The sequence below is a fragment of the Medicago truncatula genome, chromosome 7 (genome assembly GCF_003473485.1).
Source record: "Medicago truncatula cultivar Jemalong A17 chromosome 7, MtrunA17r5.0-ANR, whole genome shotgun sequence".
Classification (NCBI taxonomy): Eukaryota; Viridiplantae; Streptophyta; class Magnoliopsida; order Fabales; family Fabaceae; genus Medicago; species Medicago truncatula.
The window spans coordinates 13366878-13389423 of record NC_053048.1 but is presented as its reverse complement, the minus strand read 5'-3'; the positions used below and the strand labels follow the sequence as shown (position 1 = coordinate 13389423).

General features: G+C 35.9%; 2 protein-coding genes across 2 annotated transcripts; both read left to right on the top strand.

The window, feature by feature from the left end:
* Positions 1–11860: 11860 nt before the first annotated feature.
* LOC25498018 (cell division cycle 20.2, cofactor of APC complex) lies at positions 11861–13870 on the top strand. Its single transcript, XM_013592755.3, has 3 exons — positions 11861–12153; positions 12425–12694; positions 12930–13870. The coding sequence occupies exons 1-3, from the start codon at positions 12118–12120 to the stop codon at positions 13632–13634; spliced, it is 1011 nt and encodes a 336-aa protein (XP_013448209.1). The 5' UTR covers positions 11861–12117; the 3' UTR covers positions 13635–13870.
* A 2919-nt stretch (positions 13871–16789) lies between these two features.
* LOC25498016 (cyclic nucleotide-gated ion channel 18) lies at positions 16790–20577 on the top strand. The gene is made up of 6 exons (XM_013592753.3): positions 16790–17322; positions 18151–18363; positions 18633–18946; positions 19165–19276; positions 19384–19620; positions 19808–20577. The coding sequence occupies exons 1-6, from the start codon at positions 16846–16848 to the stop codon at positions 20501–20503; spliced, it is 2049 nt and encodes a 682-aa protein (XP_013448207.1). The 5' UTR covers positions 16790–16845; the 3' UTR covers positions 20504–20577.
* Positions 20578–22546: the final 1969 nt, after the last annotated feature.

Below are 22546 nucleotides of genomic sequence, written 5' to 3'. Positions count from 1 at the left end.
TTTAACTTCCCTATGCCCAATCTTAATCCAAAAAACATGTTAAGGCACTCAAAACCATCTAAAACTTGACCCAAAACGTTAATTCACAAAAGAATATTTTCTCAGTGGGTAACTCACTATGGCGAGCGATTTACTCGCAATGGCGAGCGACAACTGGGTTTACTCGCGAGGCGAGAACAGTTACTCGCTATGGCGAGCGACGAATGTCAGCTCTACGGGCAGAATGCAGTTTTCACAAAAACTCACCTAATTCTACAACTCTAACCTTAAAACTGATTCTAATCATTGTTCAATGAATAATCTACGGTATGGACACTGTTTCTACATCAATTCAACAGATTTCTACTCTTAAATCAACCGATTACAACTTCTAAACCTAATTCCCAAATTCCCAAAACTACGACCTACAACTTGTTAAATTCAATTTCAGAATTAGAGAAAATTAGTTCCACCCTTACCTTAGATTGATCGACGAAGGACTCTACCGCTTTCTCTCCTCTGACTCTTCTCTTCTCTTATACACCAGATAACATATATATTTCTACACCAAATAACAATATATATTTCTACACCAAATAACAAATATATTTCTACACCAAATAACAAATATATTTCTACATCACATAACATATATATTTCCACACAAAATAACATAATATTTCAACATCAAATAACAATATATATTATACTAATATATACCAACATATAACATAACAAAATATCACTCCTCAAAATAAATCGACTAAATTATAAAAAGACATCTAAACTCAATTAAAATAAATAAATAATAAAATAAGGCGTTACAGAAAGTCTTCCATCAAGTTTGACACTGCAAAAGACTCTTTCAAGTCTGTGATCAGCTTCTTATAAGCATCCTTTGGAATGAGATTCATATGCCTGGGAGTCTTCCCATTGATGACTTTGCCAGTTTCTGTGCCTAGCGGTTCATCGGTGAAGAAATTGATGTTGCTAAGAGCTTTTCAGAATTCCTCCCTGATGAAGAATTTCTGAAATCAGCCTTCCATAGGGAACCCAACATCTCTTCTTCTCTTGGATTTTCCTAAGCTGTTGAATCATGTGCCTGAAAATGTCTCTAGGCACATTTGCTCTTTCCTTCGTGATGAAGAAATGAAGGAAGATTCTGTGCTCCTGAGATGGTTGATCACTACCACCACCTTTTGGTAGAAGATTCTCATTTTGAATCTTCAGGAGAATCTTCTTCTCCATGCTCAAGTCAGCATAGACCCCCTTCTTGTTTCTGTTGAACATGGATTGATTGACCACTTCATTCCAATAGCTGGTCTTGCTGTTACCTAGTCCTCCTTTGTAACTTCCTTTAGAAGCTCTTTTGATAACACAGGCAATAGAGTCTTCTGAACTTCAGTGCATACAAAAGGTTCTAAACCCATTTCTTCTCTTGATTTTCCTTCCAAAGTAGGATCAATCAGAATTTTCTCTGTTTCCTCCAGCTTAGTAGTATTTTTGTCATACACATGTTCTCTTACCCAGAAGTGTCTCACAAGTGTTTGATATGTTGGGCCATTCAACATCTTGAAGTATTCCATTAGACCTTGTGCTTCGTAATATCTTCTGAGGTCGCAACCATGAAATGTTAAAGAAGTGAAGTCCACCAGATTCTTAGTTTGAATCTTTAGATCTCATTCTTCTAGGGACATAGTTCTCCCTTTGATTTCAAAAGCTGGAACTTATTGCAAGCTTGTTGACGTTTCTTGAACTGAACTTGAGGACGCCATTGATGAGTATGCAGATTTCGGGTTCTAGGTTTTGATTGAAGAGAATGAACTTGCTTCGCAGAGAACAGAGAGAAAGGATGAAAGTGTATGTTGTGAATGAAGTAGATAAAATAGTCACAAGGAAGGGGGGATTTGAATTGTGACCCTTTAAAAATTATCCTGAAACTTAAAAGTGATTCTCAAGTAGTTTACTTGGAATAGTTAAGTTAACTTTCTGACTTCAGAACGTTCTGAAGTTCATACACAAAAACAGTTTAATAAAGTAAATGTGTAAGTGTGTGTTGTGTATACTGTAATTAAAGAGTATAGAGAAGAAGGAAAGAACACACAGAGAATTATAGTGGTTCACCCAACGTGGGCTAGTCCACTCCTCACAATCTTGTGAGAGTTTGCACTATGATGCTTGAGATAACCTCTCAAATCCTGCACCTTACAATCTTTGTTCACTTGAACAATTACAATTCTGTATTCTCTAAGCCTCAGCAGGCTTGCACCTTGTTGCTAAGTTACCCACTTAGACTTTTACAACCTTTGCTCAAACTAACACTTTAGTACCCCTAAAGCTAGATGAGACTTTGTTACAATTTGTATGGAGGTTGAATGTTTGTTAATCAAACAAAGGAGGAAGAAGAAAAAGTTATCTTTAAGATAACAGAGAGTATTGATTTGCACTAAGTAAATGAAAGCCTTAGAGATTGATCAATTTCAGTTTGCAAGAGCTTCAAACAAAATCAAGTTGTTTTCTTGTATGCTTTGCAATGGTGCAAGTAATGCTGAGCCTTTGATCTCTATTTATAGAGTCTTTGGGCTCATATAGCCGTTGTAAGGTGACCAATTGATGGGATAAAACCGCAAGTGCACGGTCTTACCGAAGTAGTATGAAAAGAGTATCGTTCCGACAGGGAGTAGTTCAATTTAATTAACCTTTGGAAATGATTAGAGGAGAAAAGAATTGTAAGTTGGGGTTTTCAAACGGTTGAAAATTAATATAATAAAAAGAGCCTTGGGATCGTTGGTTTCATCTAAATAACAAGTCCTTCTCAAACCAAAACTATAAGCTTATAATGTTATGTTAGACCTAATTTCTTAAGACAGTTTCTCTTATGTTCCTCTAGCAACCAAGCCTATTTCGCTGACTTGATTACTATTAGATTTTGGTTCCTCTAACAACCAAGCCTATTTCGCTGACTTGATTGTTATTAGTTCCCTTGAAGATCGAAACTATATGTCTCAAAGATTGCAAAGCCTATTTCGCTGACTTCGCAATCCTTGTCTAAATTCACTTGTTCGAATATCAAAACTCCACTTTCGTTTTATGAATTGATATTTGAAATAATGGATAAACAATTATCAAACCCTCCACTTTCGTTTCCACAGTTTGATAATGGTTGATCCATGTTAAAGCGGTGAATTTAGATAAGAAATTAGGGTTACATAAGATTAAGGCTTAGAGCTTGGTTTGATTAGGATTATGTCATTTAGACTTATCCAACAATCCCAAGACAAGGAGAAGTCTACTCACTCATGTTCATCGTAGACATGGGGGAGAAGAGAGAAAGCATAAAGGTAAATGACAAGAAAATAAAGGAAAAGAAAAGAACTTTAATTAGAAAAGCAATTGTCACTTATTGTATTCCAAGTAAAGATGAATATTTGTGATGGATGACTACTCTATTTATAGCATACATTTGACTTAAAATCTAAGCAATTACATTTGGGCTAAAAATAGAGTAGCTTAAAATCTAAGCAAAAAGCAGCAAAAGGCACTCTGGAGGGTGGCACGACCGTGCCAATGCTAGCACGGGCCGTGCCAAGCTTCTGACTTTGGGGAGACATATTTTTGTCTCTCAATCTTCATATTTTCGCATCCAATTGGCTCCAAGTCCCTTTCTTTTGCTCCAAGACTCAATCCATCCAATATTCATTCCTGAAATAAAATAAAATGCAATTTAAAGTAAACTATCCTAAAAAGGAAATAATGCTAATATAAAATAAAATAAAATCTAATTAAAACTAAACTAAAAAGCATATAAAAGTAAGCAATAAATGACTCATCACCAATGGTGTTATGCCACGTGTACTGGGCCCCACAAGCTTTTACTTGAAAATCTAGGTGAACATTCTGAACATCAGAATGTTGTTGTGTTCCCAGGATGAACATCAGAATGTTGTTGTGTTCTTCATTAGAATGTTTGATATTCATGATGTTCTTCATCTGGGTTCATCAAGGATGAATGTCTGATGAGTTTCTGGGACCATCCAATACGTGACATGAGATTTGTTCAAGTTTTATCCTTCAAAAGTTACTTCTCCATATGCATCAAAAGTTGCTTGAAAAAGTAGGATAAAGTTGAATCAAATCTGTCTTGGATTTGGTGCAGGAGAGAGAGGATAGTGGATCTGCAATCTTCAGGCTCATGCTTCAAGGAGATTTGCTTGATTCATATCAGAGTACATGTTATCTCTGTTGCAAGATCTCCTTTTGCTAGCTTTTCCATCTTTCCACCAACTACATTGTTCATGGCTGGAAGCATGTGCAGAAGTGAACATTCTGATCTCAGAATGTTCCATTTATTCTTACTTTAGGTTGATTTGTAAGACTTAACTTTTAATGTAATCAAACCTAATAGTAAGATACAACTGAAGTGCAGTGAATGCATCATCTAGGACAATATTCTCATTGGAATATTCCTAGTACTTTAATGTTCATAGTCTTGGATGAACATTAAAGATCCTTTTGACATAGTTCCTTGTCCATGCCTTTATTTGTTGATAGATCCATGCAGATGTACTTTTCTGGACCTTTTATTCATGTCAAGTGTACTTGCATGTTCTTCATGTTCTTGATGAATCTAGGTTGCTTATGAACAACCTTCTGAACTATCATCAGAACGTTCTGATCAACTCTCTGATCAACATTCTGAACTAACTTTCTGAACTTCAGAATTAGTTCATGGATTCAATGTCCTTTGATTTTATGCATCTTGGTATGATTCAAACCTTGTTCCTGTCTTAGTAAAAACACTCAAGAGCACAAGTTAAATACCAAGGAATTAATCAAAGTCCATTTAATCCTTAATCATTTAAAGTTTATTATCTTTAAAATTAATTAGGGATTTTGCCTCAACAGTGAAGTGAGTAATGTGTGATTTGTCTAAGTGTTTTGAGTAGTAAAATGTTTGCAATTCAGAAGGGGGCAAACAAACACAGCATTAATGACAAAGGGGGCGCGTGATAGTGTATTCAAAGCTTTAAATCATCATTTCCCTCTTAAGTCATACACCAATACACATAAGCCACATCAGAGTTTCTCAGAGTAACTGCCAAGTTAGTGGGACTGGTGTCACTAAAAAGTAACTTCCAACGTTTCCACTAACTCTACTATTCAGGAGTATAAAACTCAGCTTCTGGAGTTCAGATGCTGATGTCATCTTCAGAAGCACATTTTCCTTAGAACCTCAATAAAGAGCTTCTGATGGACTATAGCTTCTGAACGACTTAAGAACCTAAATTCCTGTCCAGGAGCAAGCAGATTTAATCAGACATAAAGTGCATGTTCAAACTTTTCTTTATAAAATCAAATCTTTCCGCAGTTAAAGGCTTAGTAAATATATCAACCCATTGATGTTCAGTATCAATGAATTGTATATCTAAAATTCCTTTTTGAACATAGTCTCTAATAAAGTGGTGTTTGATTTCAAAATGCTTGGCTCTTGAGTGTAGAATTGGATTCTTTGACAAACAAATAGCAGCAGTGTAGAATTGGCTTCTCACTTCTCTTGGTTTTCTCCCGTTTTCTCCAAAAACAGGTTTCGCGTAATCCTTCTTTTTTAATTCTAACTCTCCCCTTTTATATAAATCCTTAACCTACTTATTTTCTCTTATTTCCAAATCTGCCCTCCCAGTCTCAATATTCTATTCTAATATATATATATATATATATATATATATATATATATATATATATATATATATATATAATATAAAATATTTTTGTAACGAATGACAATATATCTCTATAACAATTATATTTCTATAACATATATATTTCTACACCAAATAACATAATATTTCTAAACAAAATAACATAATATTTCTACACCAAATAACATAATATTTCTACACAAAATAACATATATTTCTACACCAAATAACATATATATTATACTAATAAAATCAACATATAACATAACAAAATATCACTCATCAAAACAAATCGACTAAATTATAAAAGACATCTAAACTCAATAAAATAAATAAATAATAAAATAGGGTGTTACACAGGTTGGATGCATTGGAGTGTTCATTACTTTACAATCTTCCAGCTTGAACTTCTTCAGAAGCTCCTTGGTATATTTTGTTTGATGAACATATACTCCATCTTTGCTTTGATTAATTTGAATTCCAAGGAAGAACTTCAACTCTCCCATCATGCTCATTTCAAATTCATCATGCATTAACTTAGAAAATTCCTTGCAAAGAGAGATGCATTAGTAGATTCAAATATTATATCATCAACATATATCTGCACAACAAGAATGTCTTTCTCAACAGTCCTTCTGAAGAGTGTTGTGTCAACTTGACCTCTTTTAAAATCATTTTTAATCAAGAAATTACTTAGTCTATCATACCAAACTCTGGGAGCTTGTTTCAAGCCATATAGTGATTTCTTTAGTTTATAAACATGGTCAGGATGCTTAATATCCTCAAAACCAAGAGGTTGCTTGACAAACACTTCTTCTTCAATAACTCCATTAAGAAATGCACTCTTGACATCCATTTGATATAATATTATGCCATGATTAACTGCATAGGATAGAAGTAACCTGATTGCTTCCAATCTTGAAACTGGAGCAAATATTTCAGTGTAGTCAATGCCTTCTTGTTGACTGTAACCTTGTGCAACAAGTCTAGCTTTGTTTCTGATTACTTCACCTTGTTCATTCAACTTGTTTCTGAATACCCATTTTGTTCCAACAATGTTCTTCTGCTGAGGTTTGGGTACTAGATCCCACACATCATTTCTTTGAAACTGATTGAGCTCTTCTTGCATAGCCAATATCCATCCATCATCTGAAAGTGCTTCATCAACTGTGGCAGGTTCAATCACTGATAATAATAATATCATAGACTCTTCATGTCTGAAGTATGATCTTGTTCTTCTAGGACTATCTTTGTTTCCAATGATTTGATCTTCAAGATGTGAAGACTTGTATTTGAATGTATTCTTGGATTTGCTTGTTAAGAGCCATCTTGAGTTTCATCAAAAGAATTTTCATCTTGTGCTTCTGAGGTTGGTTCAGCTTCTGGAGTGGGTTGAGCTTCTGGACTATCTTCATATTCAACTATCTGATCAGGTTCTAAAATGTCTTCAGTGAACTGTGTAACGCCTCCGCTTGGTGGGCATGTAACGCCCGAGGCGGATGAGGGCGGGGAGTGGTCTGGCTCCTGGCATGCTTCTAGGCAAAACTGAATCATATCGGAATGAGAGGGATCTTGAGGCCCTGCAGGTATGGGACTGCATGGTTGAAGGAAGGCTTATAAGAATTGTTTGGTACTACCTATATTAACAAGATGCATCTTCTTTTCGGTAGCTCATTCCATAAGAACTCCACAGTTAAGCGTGCTTGACTTGGAGCAATTTTGGGATGGGTGACCTACCGGGAAGTTTCCCAGTAAGCGTGCGAGTGAGGACAAAAACACGCTGAAAGGACTCGTGTTGGTTTGTGGGGTCAGTCGGCAATCCTGAAAGCAGTCTGGGGGGTGTTACAAATGGTATCAGAGCAGACCTCTCCCAGTACGATGTGGTTCGAGGATGAACCAAGCGGAAGTTGGTGGGCATGTAACGCCCGAGGCTGATGAGGGCGGGGAGTGGTCTGGCTCCTGGCATGCTTCTAGGCAAAACTGAATCATATTGGAATGAGAGGGATCTTGAGGCCGTGCAGGTATGGGACTGCATGGTTGAAGGAAGGCTTATAAGAATTGTGTGGTACTACCTGTAACACCCCATTCCCAAATATAATTTATTTAATAAAATAAACGCACATCAGAGTAATAATTCTAATGGGCATGTCACACTTCGTTTTCAAATTTTCTTAAATAGAAATATAAAACTATTTAAAATAACCTTCATCAATAATATCATTAATCTGCAGCGGAATAATTGAATTTAAGCAACAACATCAACTGTTTTAAACTTCCAAAAACATCTTGGCATAAAAAGCCTCAACCAGAATAATCCAACAATTAAAGGGCTACAACAGCATTATCCAAAATTTGATACATAGGAATGAAAGAAAACAATAAAATCCCATCTCACGTATCAGAGCCCTAGACACTTTGAGCCACCACCTATTACTCGGGATCACCTGCAAGTTACCCATAGGAAGGACAACATTTCCAAGCAGAAGGAGTGAGATTCTCAATCAATAAAAATAACATATAATAACATTAATTGAAAATCTAACACCTTACAATATCAATGATTATTCAATAAGCATAAGTATTTCATAAATCAACAACAATCATCCATAATAGAATTCAATCAACAATGCAGTTCATCTTATGACACGACATCCCCCCTAATACTCCTCAATAAATGCAAATATGCATGTGGTACCATAATCCAGGGTCGTGACCCACACCGCTGTCGAATGGTTAAAGCATTCTCAACAGGACCTAAGTCCTCACCGCTCCACACCGCTTTGAACAACTAGTGTTCCACCGCTTTGAACGACAAGGCGTTCCAGAGCCGAAGCTCTCCCACTTGATGTTTATGCAACTACCCAACCTGTGTATATCTACATACAACTCAACTACTACATATATTTCATATGACTTAATACTCGACAATTCAGAACATACACAATTATTTATAATTATGCACATACATCAATCACATTCCTCATGTTATACATATACACGTATTCACTTATTTACATACACAATCAACACCAACATTTCCTAATACCAATCAATCCAATCACCGGCTTGTTCTAATAGGCTTCTGCTACCTACACCAAGGTTATACTAGTTAAAGAGGAAGTTATAGAATGCTCAAGAAGTCCCCTCATGCACTAAGTAATAGTTCAGAAAAGGCTGATTAAGACTCACTTCGCTTAAGCGACGGCTAGCTCGCTTAAGCGACCAACTTACAGTAGGTCTGGGTTCAGTTCGCTTACGGGTCGCTCACGGTTCGCTTGAGCGAACTTTGGACAGAATCAAAATGGTTTTTCGCTCACGGGGTCGCTTACCATTCGCTTAAGCGAATTCTTGGTAGAACCAAACTTAATTTTCGCTTACCAGTTCGCTCACGGTTCGCTTAAGCGACGGGTGCTTCGCTTAAGCGACCAATCATCTGGGCAGTGCAAAACCTACGGTTTCAGACCTCTTCTCACTCCAAAAACCCAATTTTAATCCCTCAATCACCCAAAATGTTTTCCAGCAGATGTTCACAGGTCCTATATACAACTAAGCATCTAAGGAAACACCAAAACAGCCATTAACAGCAACAATCACAGATCATTCCACCATCATACACAAATTCATCAATTCATCCAATCACTCATAAATTCCAAATCAGTTTACGATCACAGCAACAACAAGATTAAGTTTATATTCTGAACATTATATTACAATTAGAATTAACATAATCATTACCCATTTCTCTTCATAATCATCATCAAACCCTAACCCTCAATTTATTTTCCAAAACTATGCAATTAGGTCAATTTCAGGAATTATAAATTATGATTATTGAGAGATAGTCTCACCCTTACCTTAGTTTTGCAGAAATTAGACAGCAAGGATCGGTTCTAGGCTCACTCTCTTGTTCTTGCTCTTCTTCTCCCTTTTCTCCCAAAAGCTAGTTTCTTACGTTAAAACATTCTGACTGTTTTTCTTTCTCTCTTAACCTCTTTCTTAACTCCCTTCAATTCTATTAATTCCCCTTAATTTTAATAAATTCTAATTAACTCCCTATTTTCTAAAATTATATTAATTTCCACTTATCTTAAATTATTATTATAATAAACTATATGATAAAATGCACACATCAATTAAATCACCAAAAATCATATAAAATCACATACGAGACTCTAAACAAATCAAAATAATGACTAGGGCGTTACACTACATATATTAACAAGATGCATCTTCTTTTCGGTAGCTCATTCCATAAGAACTCCACAGTTAAGCGTGCTTGATTTGGAGCAATTTTGGGATGGGTGACCTACCGGGAAGTTTCCCGGTAAGCGTGCGAGTGAGGACAAAAACACGCTGAAAAGACTCGTGTTGGTTTGTGGGGTCAATCGGCAATCCTGAAAGCAGTCTGGGGGTGTTACAAACTGTATATTTGCAAAACTTTCATCTTGCTATGGAGTTTCACTTCCAGGCTCTTTCTCATCAAATTAACGTGCATTGATTCTTCAACACAGAGTGTCTCTGAATTATACACTTTGTATTCCTTTGACCTTTCAGAGTAACCTAAAAAGATTCCTCTTTGGTCCTTGGCATCAAATTTCTTTAGGTAGAGCTTGTTATTTAGAATGTAACAAGTACATCCAAATTGATGAAAGTAAAAGATATTGGGTCTTCTTCCTTTAAAGAGTTCATATGCTGTTTTCTTCAAAATAGGTCTGATATAGATTCTATTTTGGACATAACATGTTGTATTCACTGCTTCTGCCCAGAAATGTTTAGCCAAATTGTTTTCATGAATCATGGTTCTAGCCATTTCTTGTAAAGTTATATTCTTTCTCTCTACAACCCCATTTTGTTGTGGAGTTCTAGGAGAAGAGAATTCATGGACAATTCCATGTTTTTCACAAAAATGTTCAAATGGCTCATTTTCAAATTCACCACCATGATCACTTCTGACTTTTAAAATATTCATTTCTTTTTCAGACTGTATTTGAGTGAGAAGCTACTGAATACATCATATGCATTATCCTTACTTCTCAGGAATTTTACCCAAGTCCATCTGCTATAATCATCAACAATGGCTAATCCATATTTACTCCCATATAAGGATGCAGTGTTGACTGGTCCAAATAAATCAATATGAAGTAATTCTAAGGGTCTGGAGGTTGAGACAATGTCTTTTGTTTTTAAACTTACCACTCCCTCAGACACCTTCATGGATACGTGCACATGGTACCTCGTCAGCATAGTAGTGTCGTGTGGGGCACTTGGATAGTCATCAAGAGGCTCAGGGTCCGGCTCCACCACATGCTTCCCCCTCCGCCGCTGCTGCTGTTGGACAACATTCACATCCTCCTTCATTGCCTCAACATCATCCTCCACCTGATGCTCCGCGTCGATCTGCTCGTATTATAGGTTAACCTGAGGCTAAGGCTCATGTCAGCAACAACACGGTGTGGCCTGCCAGCCCTACGCATGGGAGCATGAACTACACCATCTGCCTCCGCCGCCTTTCGACGTGCTCGACTCTCTCTCTCCTAACGGATGCATGCATAGCCTCATTATCACCCCTTCTGCGATCAACATGATTCATACCTGTAACATGCATATTAGGGCACAACACAACACAACACAACAAAGGGGGAAAAAATTACAAAGGTGTATTTCAGATTTCATTATCCGAACTGCAACAATCTTGTTCGGAAAACGAAATCCAAACAGCTTCAGTGAACAAGAAAAAAAAAACAGCCAAAATTACTTGCATGCATAAGGAATTTGAACTAACCTTCAATTTGATGTTTGATAAAGCTTCAAATGCAGTGATTTTGAGCAAAAAAAAATTCCAAATTTAGACCGATTTGTGCTCTTCGGATTTTTAGTTAAGGGAGGGAGAGAGATAGAAAGTTAAAAGTAAAACTCTGAAACTGTAAAATGGGAGGGATGAACTTTCTTTTATATATCGAAGTTGTCCAGATTACATAAGCCGGAATGTATTTCGTATTTTTCCGGATTACGTAATCCGAAGGGCATGTTGGTCATTTTTGCAAGGCGGTGAGTATGGCATAGGGTGGGAAAAGTAATATTCTTAAATTATATAATTATTTTTGGGCCCAAGCCCACAAATAGAGAACACTTAGGTCTTTAACGGCTACTTCGAAACCTATATATAGTTACACCGTATAGTGTTGCTATTCACTCATTCTTCTGATTCTCATTCATTTACTCTTTCGTCTTTCTTTCTCTCTGATCAATCAATCTTCTTCAATCTTTGGTTTCATCGCTCTGAAACTAATCAATCGCCGCTACACAAAACAACACGCTTCAATTTATTATTATCATCAACATTATTATTTCTGTATTTGTTTTTCTTCACTTTTTCCGTTTAATTCTTCTCTGATTCTTCTTGCTTTCTCTCTTTCTTGCTTTCAGGTTTCTTTCACCAATGGCCAAATCCACAAACAATTCTTCTCAGGATATTGTAAGTCTATTTTAAGGTTTTCTTGAATTGTTGGTTCTAGGGTTTTTCTCAATTTACCGTTTTCTTGAATTGCTTGATTTAGAGTTTTCTTGAATTGCTCATTCTAGGGTTTTTTTAAATTTACCGTTTTCTTGAATTGTTCGATTTAGGGTTATTCTCAATTTAGGGTTTTTCTAATTGTGTTTTGTATAATCAATGATGAAATTCTTTATATTCTTTCAATTTCAATTTGCATATTTTGACGAATGTGTTTGTTAAAATGATTTTGCAGACTTATGAAAGGATCTTGGACGCCCCTTATATCTTAGACGACTTTTACTTGAACTTGTTGGACTGGAGTAGCCGCAATGTTGTTGGTATCGCCATTGAAAACTCCGTTTATCTGTGGAATGCTTCTGACACTTCCAGTTCAGAGCTTGTCACGGTGGATGATCAACATGGTCCTGTCACAAGCATTAACTGGGCTCAAGATGGATGCCATTTAGCCGTTGGGTTGAACAATTCCCTTGTTCAAATCTGGGATACAACTGCTAAGAAACAGGTAAATATCATACAAAAATATAGGCCTTGTTGTTATGGTGCTGTTTGTGTTTATATTTATCAAAAAGTATTTATGTACATGGGCAATAAACATAGGAGAACAGTACAAATAGCATGATAAGAAAAGTAAACCGATACTGTACTAATTAGTTTAACCATTCTTTCTATTGTTTCATAATTCAAATGTGAAATTGTTCTGAATTCATTTTTTTATGGTTTGACTTTGGTGACTGCAGTTAAGGACATTGAAGGCTGGTCACAGTCACAGAGCAAGAGTAGGTTCACTGGCATGGAACAATCATATTCTAACAACTGGAGGAATGGATGGTAAGATTGTTAATAATGATGTTAGAGTGAGATCTCACATTGTTGAAAGTTTCAGGGCACATAAAGGTGAGGTTTGTGGGCTCAAATGGTCACCCTCAGGAAAGCAATTGGCGAGTGGTGGAAGCGATTCTGTTGTTCACATATGGGATAGTTCAGTGGTTTCGTCGAATTCACGTACCGGTTGGCTTCACAGGTTTAATGAACACAAAGCTGCTGTGAAGGCACTGGCTTGGTGTCCTTTTCAGGCTAATCTATTGGCTTCTGGTGGAGGTGGAGGTGATCGTTGCATTAAGCTGTGGAACACACACACGGGTGCACGCTTGGATTCTGTTGACACTGGATCACAGGTATCTGGTCTGCTGTGGAACCAGAACGAGCGTGAGCTTCTTAGCTCACACGGTTTCACGGAGAACCAGCTTACCCTTTGGAGCTATCCTTCGATGGTGAGGATGGCGGAGCTCAGAGGTCACACTTCGAGGGTGCTGTGCATGGCGCAGAGTCCAGATGGGTGTACAGTGGCATCTGCATCCGCTGACGAGACTCTGAGATTTTGGAATGTCTTTCGAAGTCCAACATCAGCATGCAAAGCAGCTGCAGCAGAGACAGATAAATGAGCCCTTTGCTAATTCAACCGTATCTGTTGAAGAGGAAGACTTGTGTTACTCATGCGAACCTGAGTTGAAATATCTTAATTTCTTTTGAGGAGGTTGCACTATCTTAATGACAGTCCTATACTTTTAGTTTGCACTAAAAAATGATTGTTTTTTTTTTTTTTTATGGTATCACCCGTTCTAGTTTTTGTAGGTAGTACACAGATGTATTTTTTTTTTTTTCCACGGAAAGATACATACATTATATACATAACTTTGAATTAATGAAGATGATTTGATTTTTTATTTTCACTTTGATTATTTATCTTTCTGTTTATATTGTTCTGGGAAGAGCCCAAATCTTCAAGTTGGATTGTTGTATGAGCTAAGTGTATGGATTTAGATTCTTTGATTTTGAAGTCTTCACACTTATTTGTCTCATCCATTCATGATAATTTTCATTTACCGTACAATTAGCAATGCATCATAAGCAATGAACTATTTCAAATTTATTCATTGTAATCCTCCATTACCATGAACACAGCATAGTTTTTACTAGACCTTGCAAACGGAAATATGATTGATATTTCTGAACAATCAGAGTTAGAGGATATAGTGCATATGGGAAATGCTGAAACTGAAACATCCAATGGGAAACCATCAGTTGTAGCTTGGCTATAAGGAAGAAAAAGGAAATGCTAACCTTGCAGCATGTTCTGAAAAATATTTCCCAGCTGTCTTTGCCTGAGTGCATGAAGATCCCCCAACAGGACAAAACTCCATAACCAAGCAAGAGAATGATTCTGTCTCAAAGTGTGTGTACAATGAAGGTAAAAATGGATGATCAAGAGACTGCAGTATCTCTCTCTCTCGGTCTGCGCCCTCGGAAGCTTCTTGCAACTCGACAGTTCAGTCTTGTTCATCACTAACAGCACTTCCAGTACTCCCTCTACCAATGCTCGTCTTCCTGCTCTCACCTGAATTAGTAACCTCTCCACTTTCAACTGACTTATCGACACTAACACATTCATTGATTCCAGTGTTGGTGAAACTTTCTTTGGCTTCTAAAAAGTCAGTGGTAGAATATAACTATTCTGTGGGCCTGAGCAAAACGTAATCGCTGAGTTTTTCTGATCGTTAACTCGTTTCGATGAACCCAATATGCCATTGTCAGATTCTATATGTCAACGGAATTGTGATCAGTGGAATCGTCGCTGATGCACAATTTTGTTTCGATTGTGGAAATGTTCTTTACCAAACAACTTTCAAAAGTTTCGGTTTGGCTTGCATAGTCAGATTTACTATTAGGGTTGTGATATTGCTTCTCCATTTTAGCTGTTCCTTCATGCTCCACATTTTTAGCTTCCTCATAGGCATCTTTCATCTTTCCTTGACTGTGATGATTGGAAGATGGCCCTTGATTTCTAGATGCCCCTAAAGGTGGCCAAGATGTTGAAGGCGGATTGTGATCTAACGCCGGAAACTGATTTCTGAACCTCTAGTAAAGAACCAACTCCATCAAAAGGTGACTCCACCAATAAATTATTAACAAGCTGCAAAATCAAAATCAGCAAAGAAAATCTCTGAGATGTACTCATAAGAAGAAGAAAAAAAACTCAATACTACAAGTTACAGAATCTCATGAAAAAATTCCTACTAAAAAGTAATTAACACAAATAAGCTTGTTTTAATTAAAAACTATACTATACAAAATTAAAATTGGCCCAGAAAACCTCAAAAACTGAAAATAAAATTAAAAATTAAAATTAAAATCAAGAGACCCATTTTAGGTACAATCTGCAGAAAACCAATATCAAATCAAACATAATCTATTTATAACAGAAATTGATTGAAACACTAAATTTAGAAAAAGAAAACCATTGAAAAATAAAGAGCTTTCACATATCAAAGTTTAAGTTTTTTACAAACATACCAATAGTCAACAAAAACATAAAGAAAAAATAATAAACCACACTCTTCTATTTAAAACAGTCTTTCTCATCATCAGTTTTGTTATCATTATCATTTGTGTTAAAACATCAACATGTTTTAACACAAATGGGTCCTTTTCACCTTCCTTTACCTTGAACAACAAAATACTTTGTCTTAACAGTATTTCAATTTTCAACAGAACATTGTCTCCAATTTTAAGAAATTCATTGGTTGAATTTTGGAAAGAGTATATGTTTGCTGCCAAAGAACTCTTCTAAATATTGGAGGAGTCTCTGAATGACTCATACAGTGAAGGTGGTGGATTCAAAATATATGTTTTCTTGGCAAGTGTATACTGTATAAAGAGAAAAATCTGGTGGAACATGTCCACAGTAGATCTAGTGAGACCTCATATTTCAACGGTGCAAAAATATTGGTGTTGTGTATAATCTAAACGACATGTGCATGGTAAGGGAGGTCAACTTACATCCATAAATGGGGGATCCCAGTGGGAACCATCCCATTTGGGGATATGTTGGTGGGAAATTTTCCCTGTGGAGACGGTGATGGAGAAGAAAGGTCGTCCGAGGGTATTGTAGGGATGGGAATGGAGATCATATCCCCCATTCCGCGAAAATCCTATCTCGGAGAAATTTACTAAAATACATTTTTATATTTGTATATACAATTTTTTTTTTTTTTTGGTGTGTATATACAAATATTTATGTTATATTTATTTATCTTTTCACAAAAAAAACACATGTGAATATTTTTTTTCTTTTATATGTGATGTAATGTCTTAATATTATATTTGTTGTATGGCTTAATTTGAACTTTTCTTTGCCAACTAATTGATTAAAAACAATATAAATTGATGGGGATTTGTAGGGATGGGATAATATATATCCTCATTCTTTCATAGTTGATTAAATATAATATAATAAAACAAAATTGGCCTCGTTTAATTTTGAAATGACGATAATGCCCTTCGAACGAATATTCATAATTGTGTTCCAATGTCATTTCTCTTTAAATACTTAAATATTTTATATTTTAAATTAGTTTTATATATTGTGATGTATACGTAGTGTTTTATTATGTTTCCCTCCTACGTTTGCGCATTTCCTTAAGATACCCGCGAATTTCTCAAGCTTTAAAAAAATGTCTCTCACCATTCTCCTTCCTCTTTGCAACAACCTCATCTCTTCCTTCTTCCTCTGCATTCCTCTTCTTGCCTCTTTCCTTTTCCTTTCTCAACCAATCTGCCGCGGAATCCGTTTAACCCCGGAATCCGCAATGGAAGATGTATAGAATAATATCCACGCCGGCATCCAAGTTCCGCCAATTCCGGCGACTCGGTTCTAAACCAACCATCACCTCCTCCACTGAAGAAGAAGAACAAGCTTCACATATTCTACTATGGCGGTACCAGATCCTGGACCCGGACAGCGAGTTGGTTGCATATTGGAACAAAGTCTTCCTTGTTACGAGTCTCCTCGCATTGTTCATAGATCCTCTTTATTTCTTCCTACCGACGGTTGGCGGACCCGCTTGCTTGTCGGTGGATCCTAAACTAAGCATCGTCATAACCTTTCTTAGAACGTTTGCGGATTTGTTTTATGTTCTTCATATGGTTATGAAGTTTCGGACGGCTTTTGTTGCTCCTAATTCGAGGATTATTGGTCGCGGTGACCTTGTTATGGATCCTTATCAGATTGCTATGCGGTATTTGAAGTCTGATTTTGTTATTGATCTTGCTGCTACCATTCCATTGCCCCAGGTATGTACCATACACCTTTGATGCTTTTTTGAAATGACAAATGTTGGTTGTTATTTGATTATTTAATCGATTTTGAGATAGATAATCGATTAATAGTATAACAAAATGTAACATGTTGGGTAATCCATTAGGGAAATGATATGAGTCAGTATAACAAAATGTATACTTCACCGTCATATAATATTCATTGTATATCAGATTAGATTCAAAGGGCTTAGGTTTAGAATTGGCTGCATTATAACCTTTTGAAGATTACTCGACCTATGGTCCATTTTACTCGGCGCAGTTGACAAGTATATGGCGTGGAGTCATATGATATGGGTCGAGAAGGATCTGGATAAAAATGGGGCTGGGCCCAAAAATTCCTCACCAAAGAACCTAGCTGAATAGGCTGACATTACGACGCAAACTTGGCTAGGTGAATAACAATAACTAGGAAACATTACAGAGAAAAATGTTGTTATTGGTTTAACCTAAACACGAAAAGTTCAATTTAAGAATGAAGGGTAAATCTTAGAAAGTAAATGTTAAATATAATTCATAAGTAATTGAATATATGTTGTTGATGGTTATGTAATGATATATAGTTAGGTATTGTTTATTATAAAGTATAATATTGATTGAATGAGTATCATTTTTGGCATTTGGGGGCAATGACAGAGCGAGTGAGATTCTAACCAATGCATGTTATTGTTGTTTGAAAACTATTTCGAAACCTCCGCTTAGGTCTAAGTTTCGGTTAGACCCTTGAGAATTTTTGGAAAGACTCCCTTTTGAGGATAGCCTGTTTAAAAAAGATATTGATTGATGAGTTTGTTCGAATTGCAGATTGTTGTTTGGTTAGTAATTCCAGCGAGTAGAGGCACAAAAAGTGATCATGCCAACAACAATCTTGCACTTTTTGTTCTTATTCAGTATGTTCCTAGGCTCTTTCTCATCTTTCCTTTGAATGCTCGTATTCAAAAAACAACTGGTGTTATAGCAAAGACTCCCTGGATTGGTGCTGCATACAATCTTGTTCTCTACATGCTAGCTAGCCATGTAATGTGACTATAACCTTGCACTAATTTTATTGAATTGTCTTCATGATTCTAGATTACGGTTAGCAATTGTAATTGTGAATGCAGTATAACAGTTTTAGAAGCCTCCGTAACATCGTTGCAATTGTGGTCAAATCACATTTGTCTGCATTTTACTGCAATATAAAGGTTCACTGTGTAGCCGTAACCGCAACCACAATTTAAGACCGTGGTTTTTTAGTCTTATTATTTTGGTAATTAATTAATGTTTGAAACTGGAAACTAGAACAGGTTACAGGAGCAACTTGGTACCTATCATCAATAGGAAGACAATTCAATTGCTGGAAAACGCAATGCGAACAGGAAAATAAATCGCATACCCTCTCTTGCTTGCCTAGTTTTCTTGACTGTAATAGTATGGATAGCCCTGATAGACAATACTGGATAAACCTCACAAATATTACTAGCAAGTGTGATGCAAAGAGCAAGGTCAACATCAAATACAAGTTTGGGATGTTTGCAGATGCTTTTCTCAATGATGTTGTCACTACTAGTTTTAAGGAAAGATATTTCTATTGTCTTTGGTGGGGTTTAAGAAATTTAAGGTAGATTTTTATTTTTATTTTTATTTTCTTCTGTTCTGTCATGTGTATTCCATTCCTACAATTCATTTCTACTAAAATTACATTTTAGTTCTGTTCTATTCTGTTTGAGTTGTGCTACATTAGATATTGATGTGAATATTGTTCATTTTTCAATTTTAAATCTGTCCGGTAAATGCGATGATTTACATATTTATCTTGGTCGTTATTTCTTTTTGCAGTTCTTATGGACAAAATTTGGACACCACCACATACCTTTGGGAGACACTTTTTTGCATCGTCTTATGCATTGCTGGATTAGTTCTCTTTTCACTTTTGATTGGAAACATGCAGGTAAGAATATTGGATCAGAATTTTACATCATCCTATATAAGTAATAATACAAAATTGGTTTTGTCTATTATTTTGAATTTATTTTTACTACATTTCCCTTGTGGAAGACATACTTGCAATCGATGACGGTTAGACTAGATGAATGGAGGATTCGGAAAAGAGATACAGAAGAGTGGATGAGGCATCGACAGTTACCTCCAGATTTGCAGGAGCGTGTCCGTCGCTTTGTTCAATATAAATGGCTAGCAACAAGAGGAGTAGATGAGGAGGGCATAATGCTTTCCTTACCTTTGGATCTTCGCCGTGAAATTCAGCATCACTTGTGTCTCTCTCTAGTGCGACGTGTATGTCTCTATCCTTTTTCTTCTTCTTAATCTTCCAGTTCATCAAGAAATAACCCTCACTTAATTTGGTGTTCGATCCTGAGCTAAATAAAATCTGGAAAAAACAAATTGTTCTACTCAGAGATCGAACTTGAGTATTGAGTACCTTACTTGTTAATTTGTTTATATAAATTATCATATTATATAGGTGCCTTTCTTCTCACAAATGGATGATCAACTACTTGATGCAATATGTGAACGCCTTGTATCATCACTAAGCACACAAGGCACATATATATTTCAAGAGGACGATCCGGTAGATGAAATGTTGTTTATCATTAGAGGAACATTGGAGAGTTCTACAACAAATGGAGGAAGGTATGGATTCTTCAATTCAATCACACTAAGGCCAGGAGACTTTTGTGGAGAAGAATTGTTAACATGGGCATTATTACCAAACTCAACTCTCAATTTACCTTCCTCTACTCGTACCGTAAAAGCTCTTACTGAAGTAGAAGCTTTTGCGCTACAAGCGGAGGATCTAAAATTTGTGGCGAGTCAGTTCAAGCGTCTTCACAGCAAGAAACTTCAGCATGCTTTTAGATATTATTCACATCAATGGAGAACATGGAGTTCTTGTTTCATACAAGCAGCATGGAGAAAGCATCAGAAAAGAAAGGCAACAAGAGAGTTGTCAATTAAAGAAGGACTTTATTACATGGTTGATCCTGAGATTGAAGAAACATCAAGGAGTGGTAAAAGTTTTAATAATTTTGGTGCTACTGTTTTGGCTTCAAGATTTGCTGCAAATACAAAGAAAGGGAATGATAAGATTCAAGAAAGTGACCCTGTGCCACAGTTGTTTAAACCTCATGAACCTAATTTCTCTGATGATCATGTTTAGTGAGTAAATAACAAGGTGAAATTCAAATGAGTTTAACACTAATTCAATAGGATTTGTTTTGAGTTGGATGTAAATGGTACTGTATTAATATAGATTAGTATTATTCAAAAAAAAAATATAGATTAGTATTATTAATTCTTGCCTTAAAGGAATTTAATTTAAACTTTAATTAAATTTCATGCATTTTGTAATGTTTGGAATCGCACTTGGACTATTTGTTTCATTACCAAATCCTTCGTAAAACGCATACACGTTCGTTCCTTTTTCAAATGTTGGTTCTTCCAAATTTTAGATACAAGAATGTTTAGATGAGATGATATAAATCTCTTTTAACTTGACCAAGGTTCCGGTTTGAACTCTAGATTGGGCATGCAGCAATGTATGTAGAGTTTACCGCTCATTTGAGTTCTACAAAATTTGATAGATTAGTCTCTACAATTATGCGTGAAAAATACCTGTTTACACCACGCACAAAAAAAATAATCATAACTTTTTTTCCAAAAATATTTCATGGAAATCCAATTTTTTTACGTTTGCGACACCTGATTAATCACATGGAAAATGTTGGTTAATTTGATAATATATATGGTTAATTTAGAATATGTTGAAAATTGAGAGTCGTTAATGTTGGAGATTGATATTTTTCTGTTTTGTTAATTACTTTTTACTGCTGTTTTCTGTCATAATTAAAGTGTTGCTTGTTTATGTAGAAGTGCCATAATTAGATTGTTGCTTATTTAGTAAGTAAAATAGTCCCTAGGTAATAATGTCTATTGTTCTTAGGTAATGATGACTAGTGCTTAAGAGTAGATTTAGTGCAAATTTTATGCTCACTCTTACAAGCAAGCTTATGGCTTGGCTCAATATATTTGTATTTTATGCTTCAGTTTAATGTATCAAAATATTTTAGTTTTTATTACTTTGTTCACAAAATATTGTTGTCTTCTCTAATTTTCTGGTTTTTCTTCTTTCTTCTCCATCATTTTCACCTTTAGGTCCTTTTTTCTACATGGTATCAAGAGTCCTATTGATCTTAACTGATCTGTGAGATTAGAAAACTAGTGTAAAAAATTTTAGGGTGAGAGAAAACCAGCAAGAAAACCTTCACAATAACCTTTTAAAAAAACTTTTAAACACCAAAAATGGCTTCCAATAGTGGTTCTTTACCTCCACATCTTGTGTTTTCAGGAGAAAACTATGATTTGTGGGCTGTAAAAATGAAGACTTATTTGAGAGCTTAAAGTTCATGGGATGTGGTTGAAAAGGGCAACAACCCACCACCTCTCCCAAACAACCCAACATTAGCTCAAATAAGAAATCATAGTGATGATGTGGCAAAAGAAGGTAGAGCTCTTGCCATAATACATGCAGATGATATTTTTATTAAGATTTTGAATCTTTAAATTGCAAAAGAAGCTTGGAACAAGCTGAAGAAGGAGTACCAAGGACGTGAAAGAACAAAGAAAATGAAAGTGTTGAACTTGAGAAGAGAGTTTGAAGCACTAAAAATGAAAGAAACTGAAACTGAAACTGTTAAGGGAGTTTTCTAACAGAATTTCTAAAGTTGTTACACAAATCAGATTGTTGGGAGAAGATCTCAGTGATCAAAGAGTTGTGGAAAAAATACTGGTGTGTCTTCCAGAGATGTTTGAAGCAAAAATTTCATCTCTTGAAGAAAATAAGAATTTTTCTGAAATCACAGTTGCAGAGCTTGTTAATGCTTTGCAAGCTTCTGAACAAAGAAGATCTTTAAGGATGGAAGAAAATGTTGAAGGTGCCTTTTTGGCAAGCAACAAAGGCAAAAATCAAAGCTTTAAATGTTTTGGGAAAATGAAGTTTTCACCCTGTCCACATTGTAAAAAAGATATTCATTTAGATAAGTTTTGTTGGTACATGCCAGGAGTTAAATGTAGAGTTTGTAATCAACTTAGTCATGTGGAGAAGGTTTGCAAAAACAAAACAAACCAGCAGGAACAACAAGCCCGAGTTGTTGAGCACCACCAAGAAGATGAGGAGCAATTGTTTAAGGTTTCTTGCTATTTA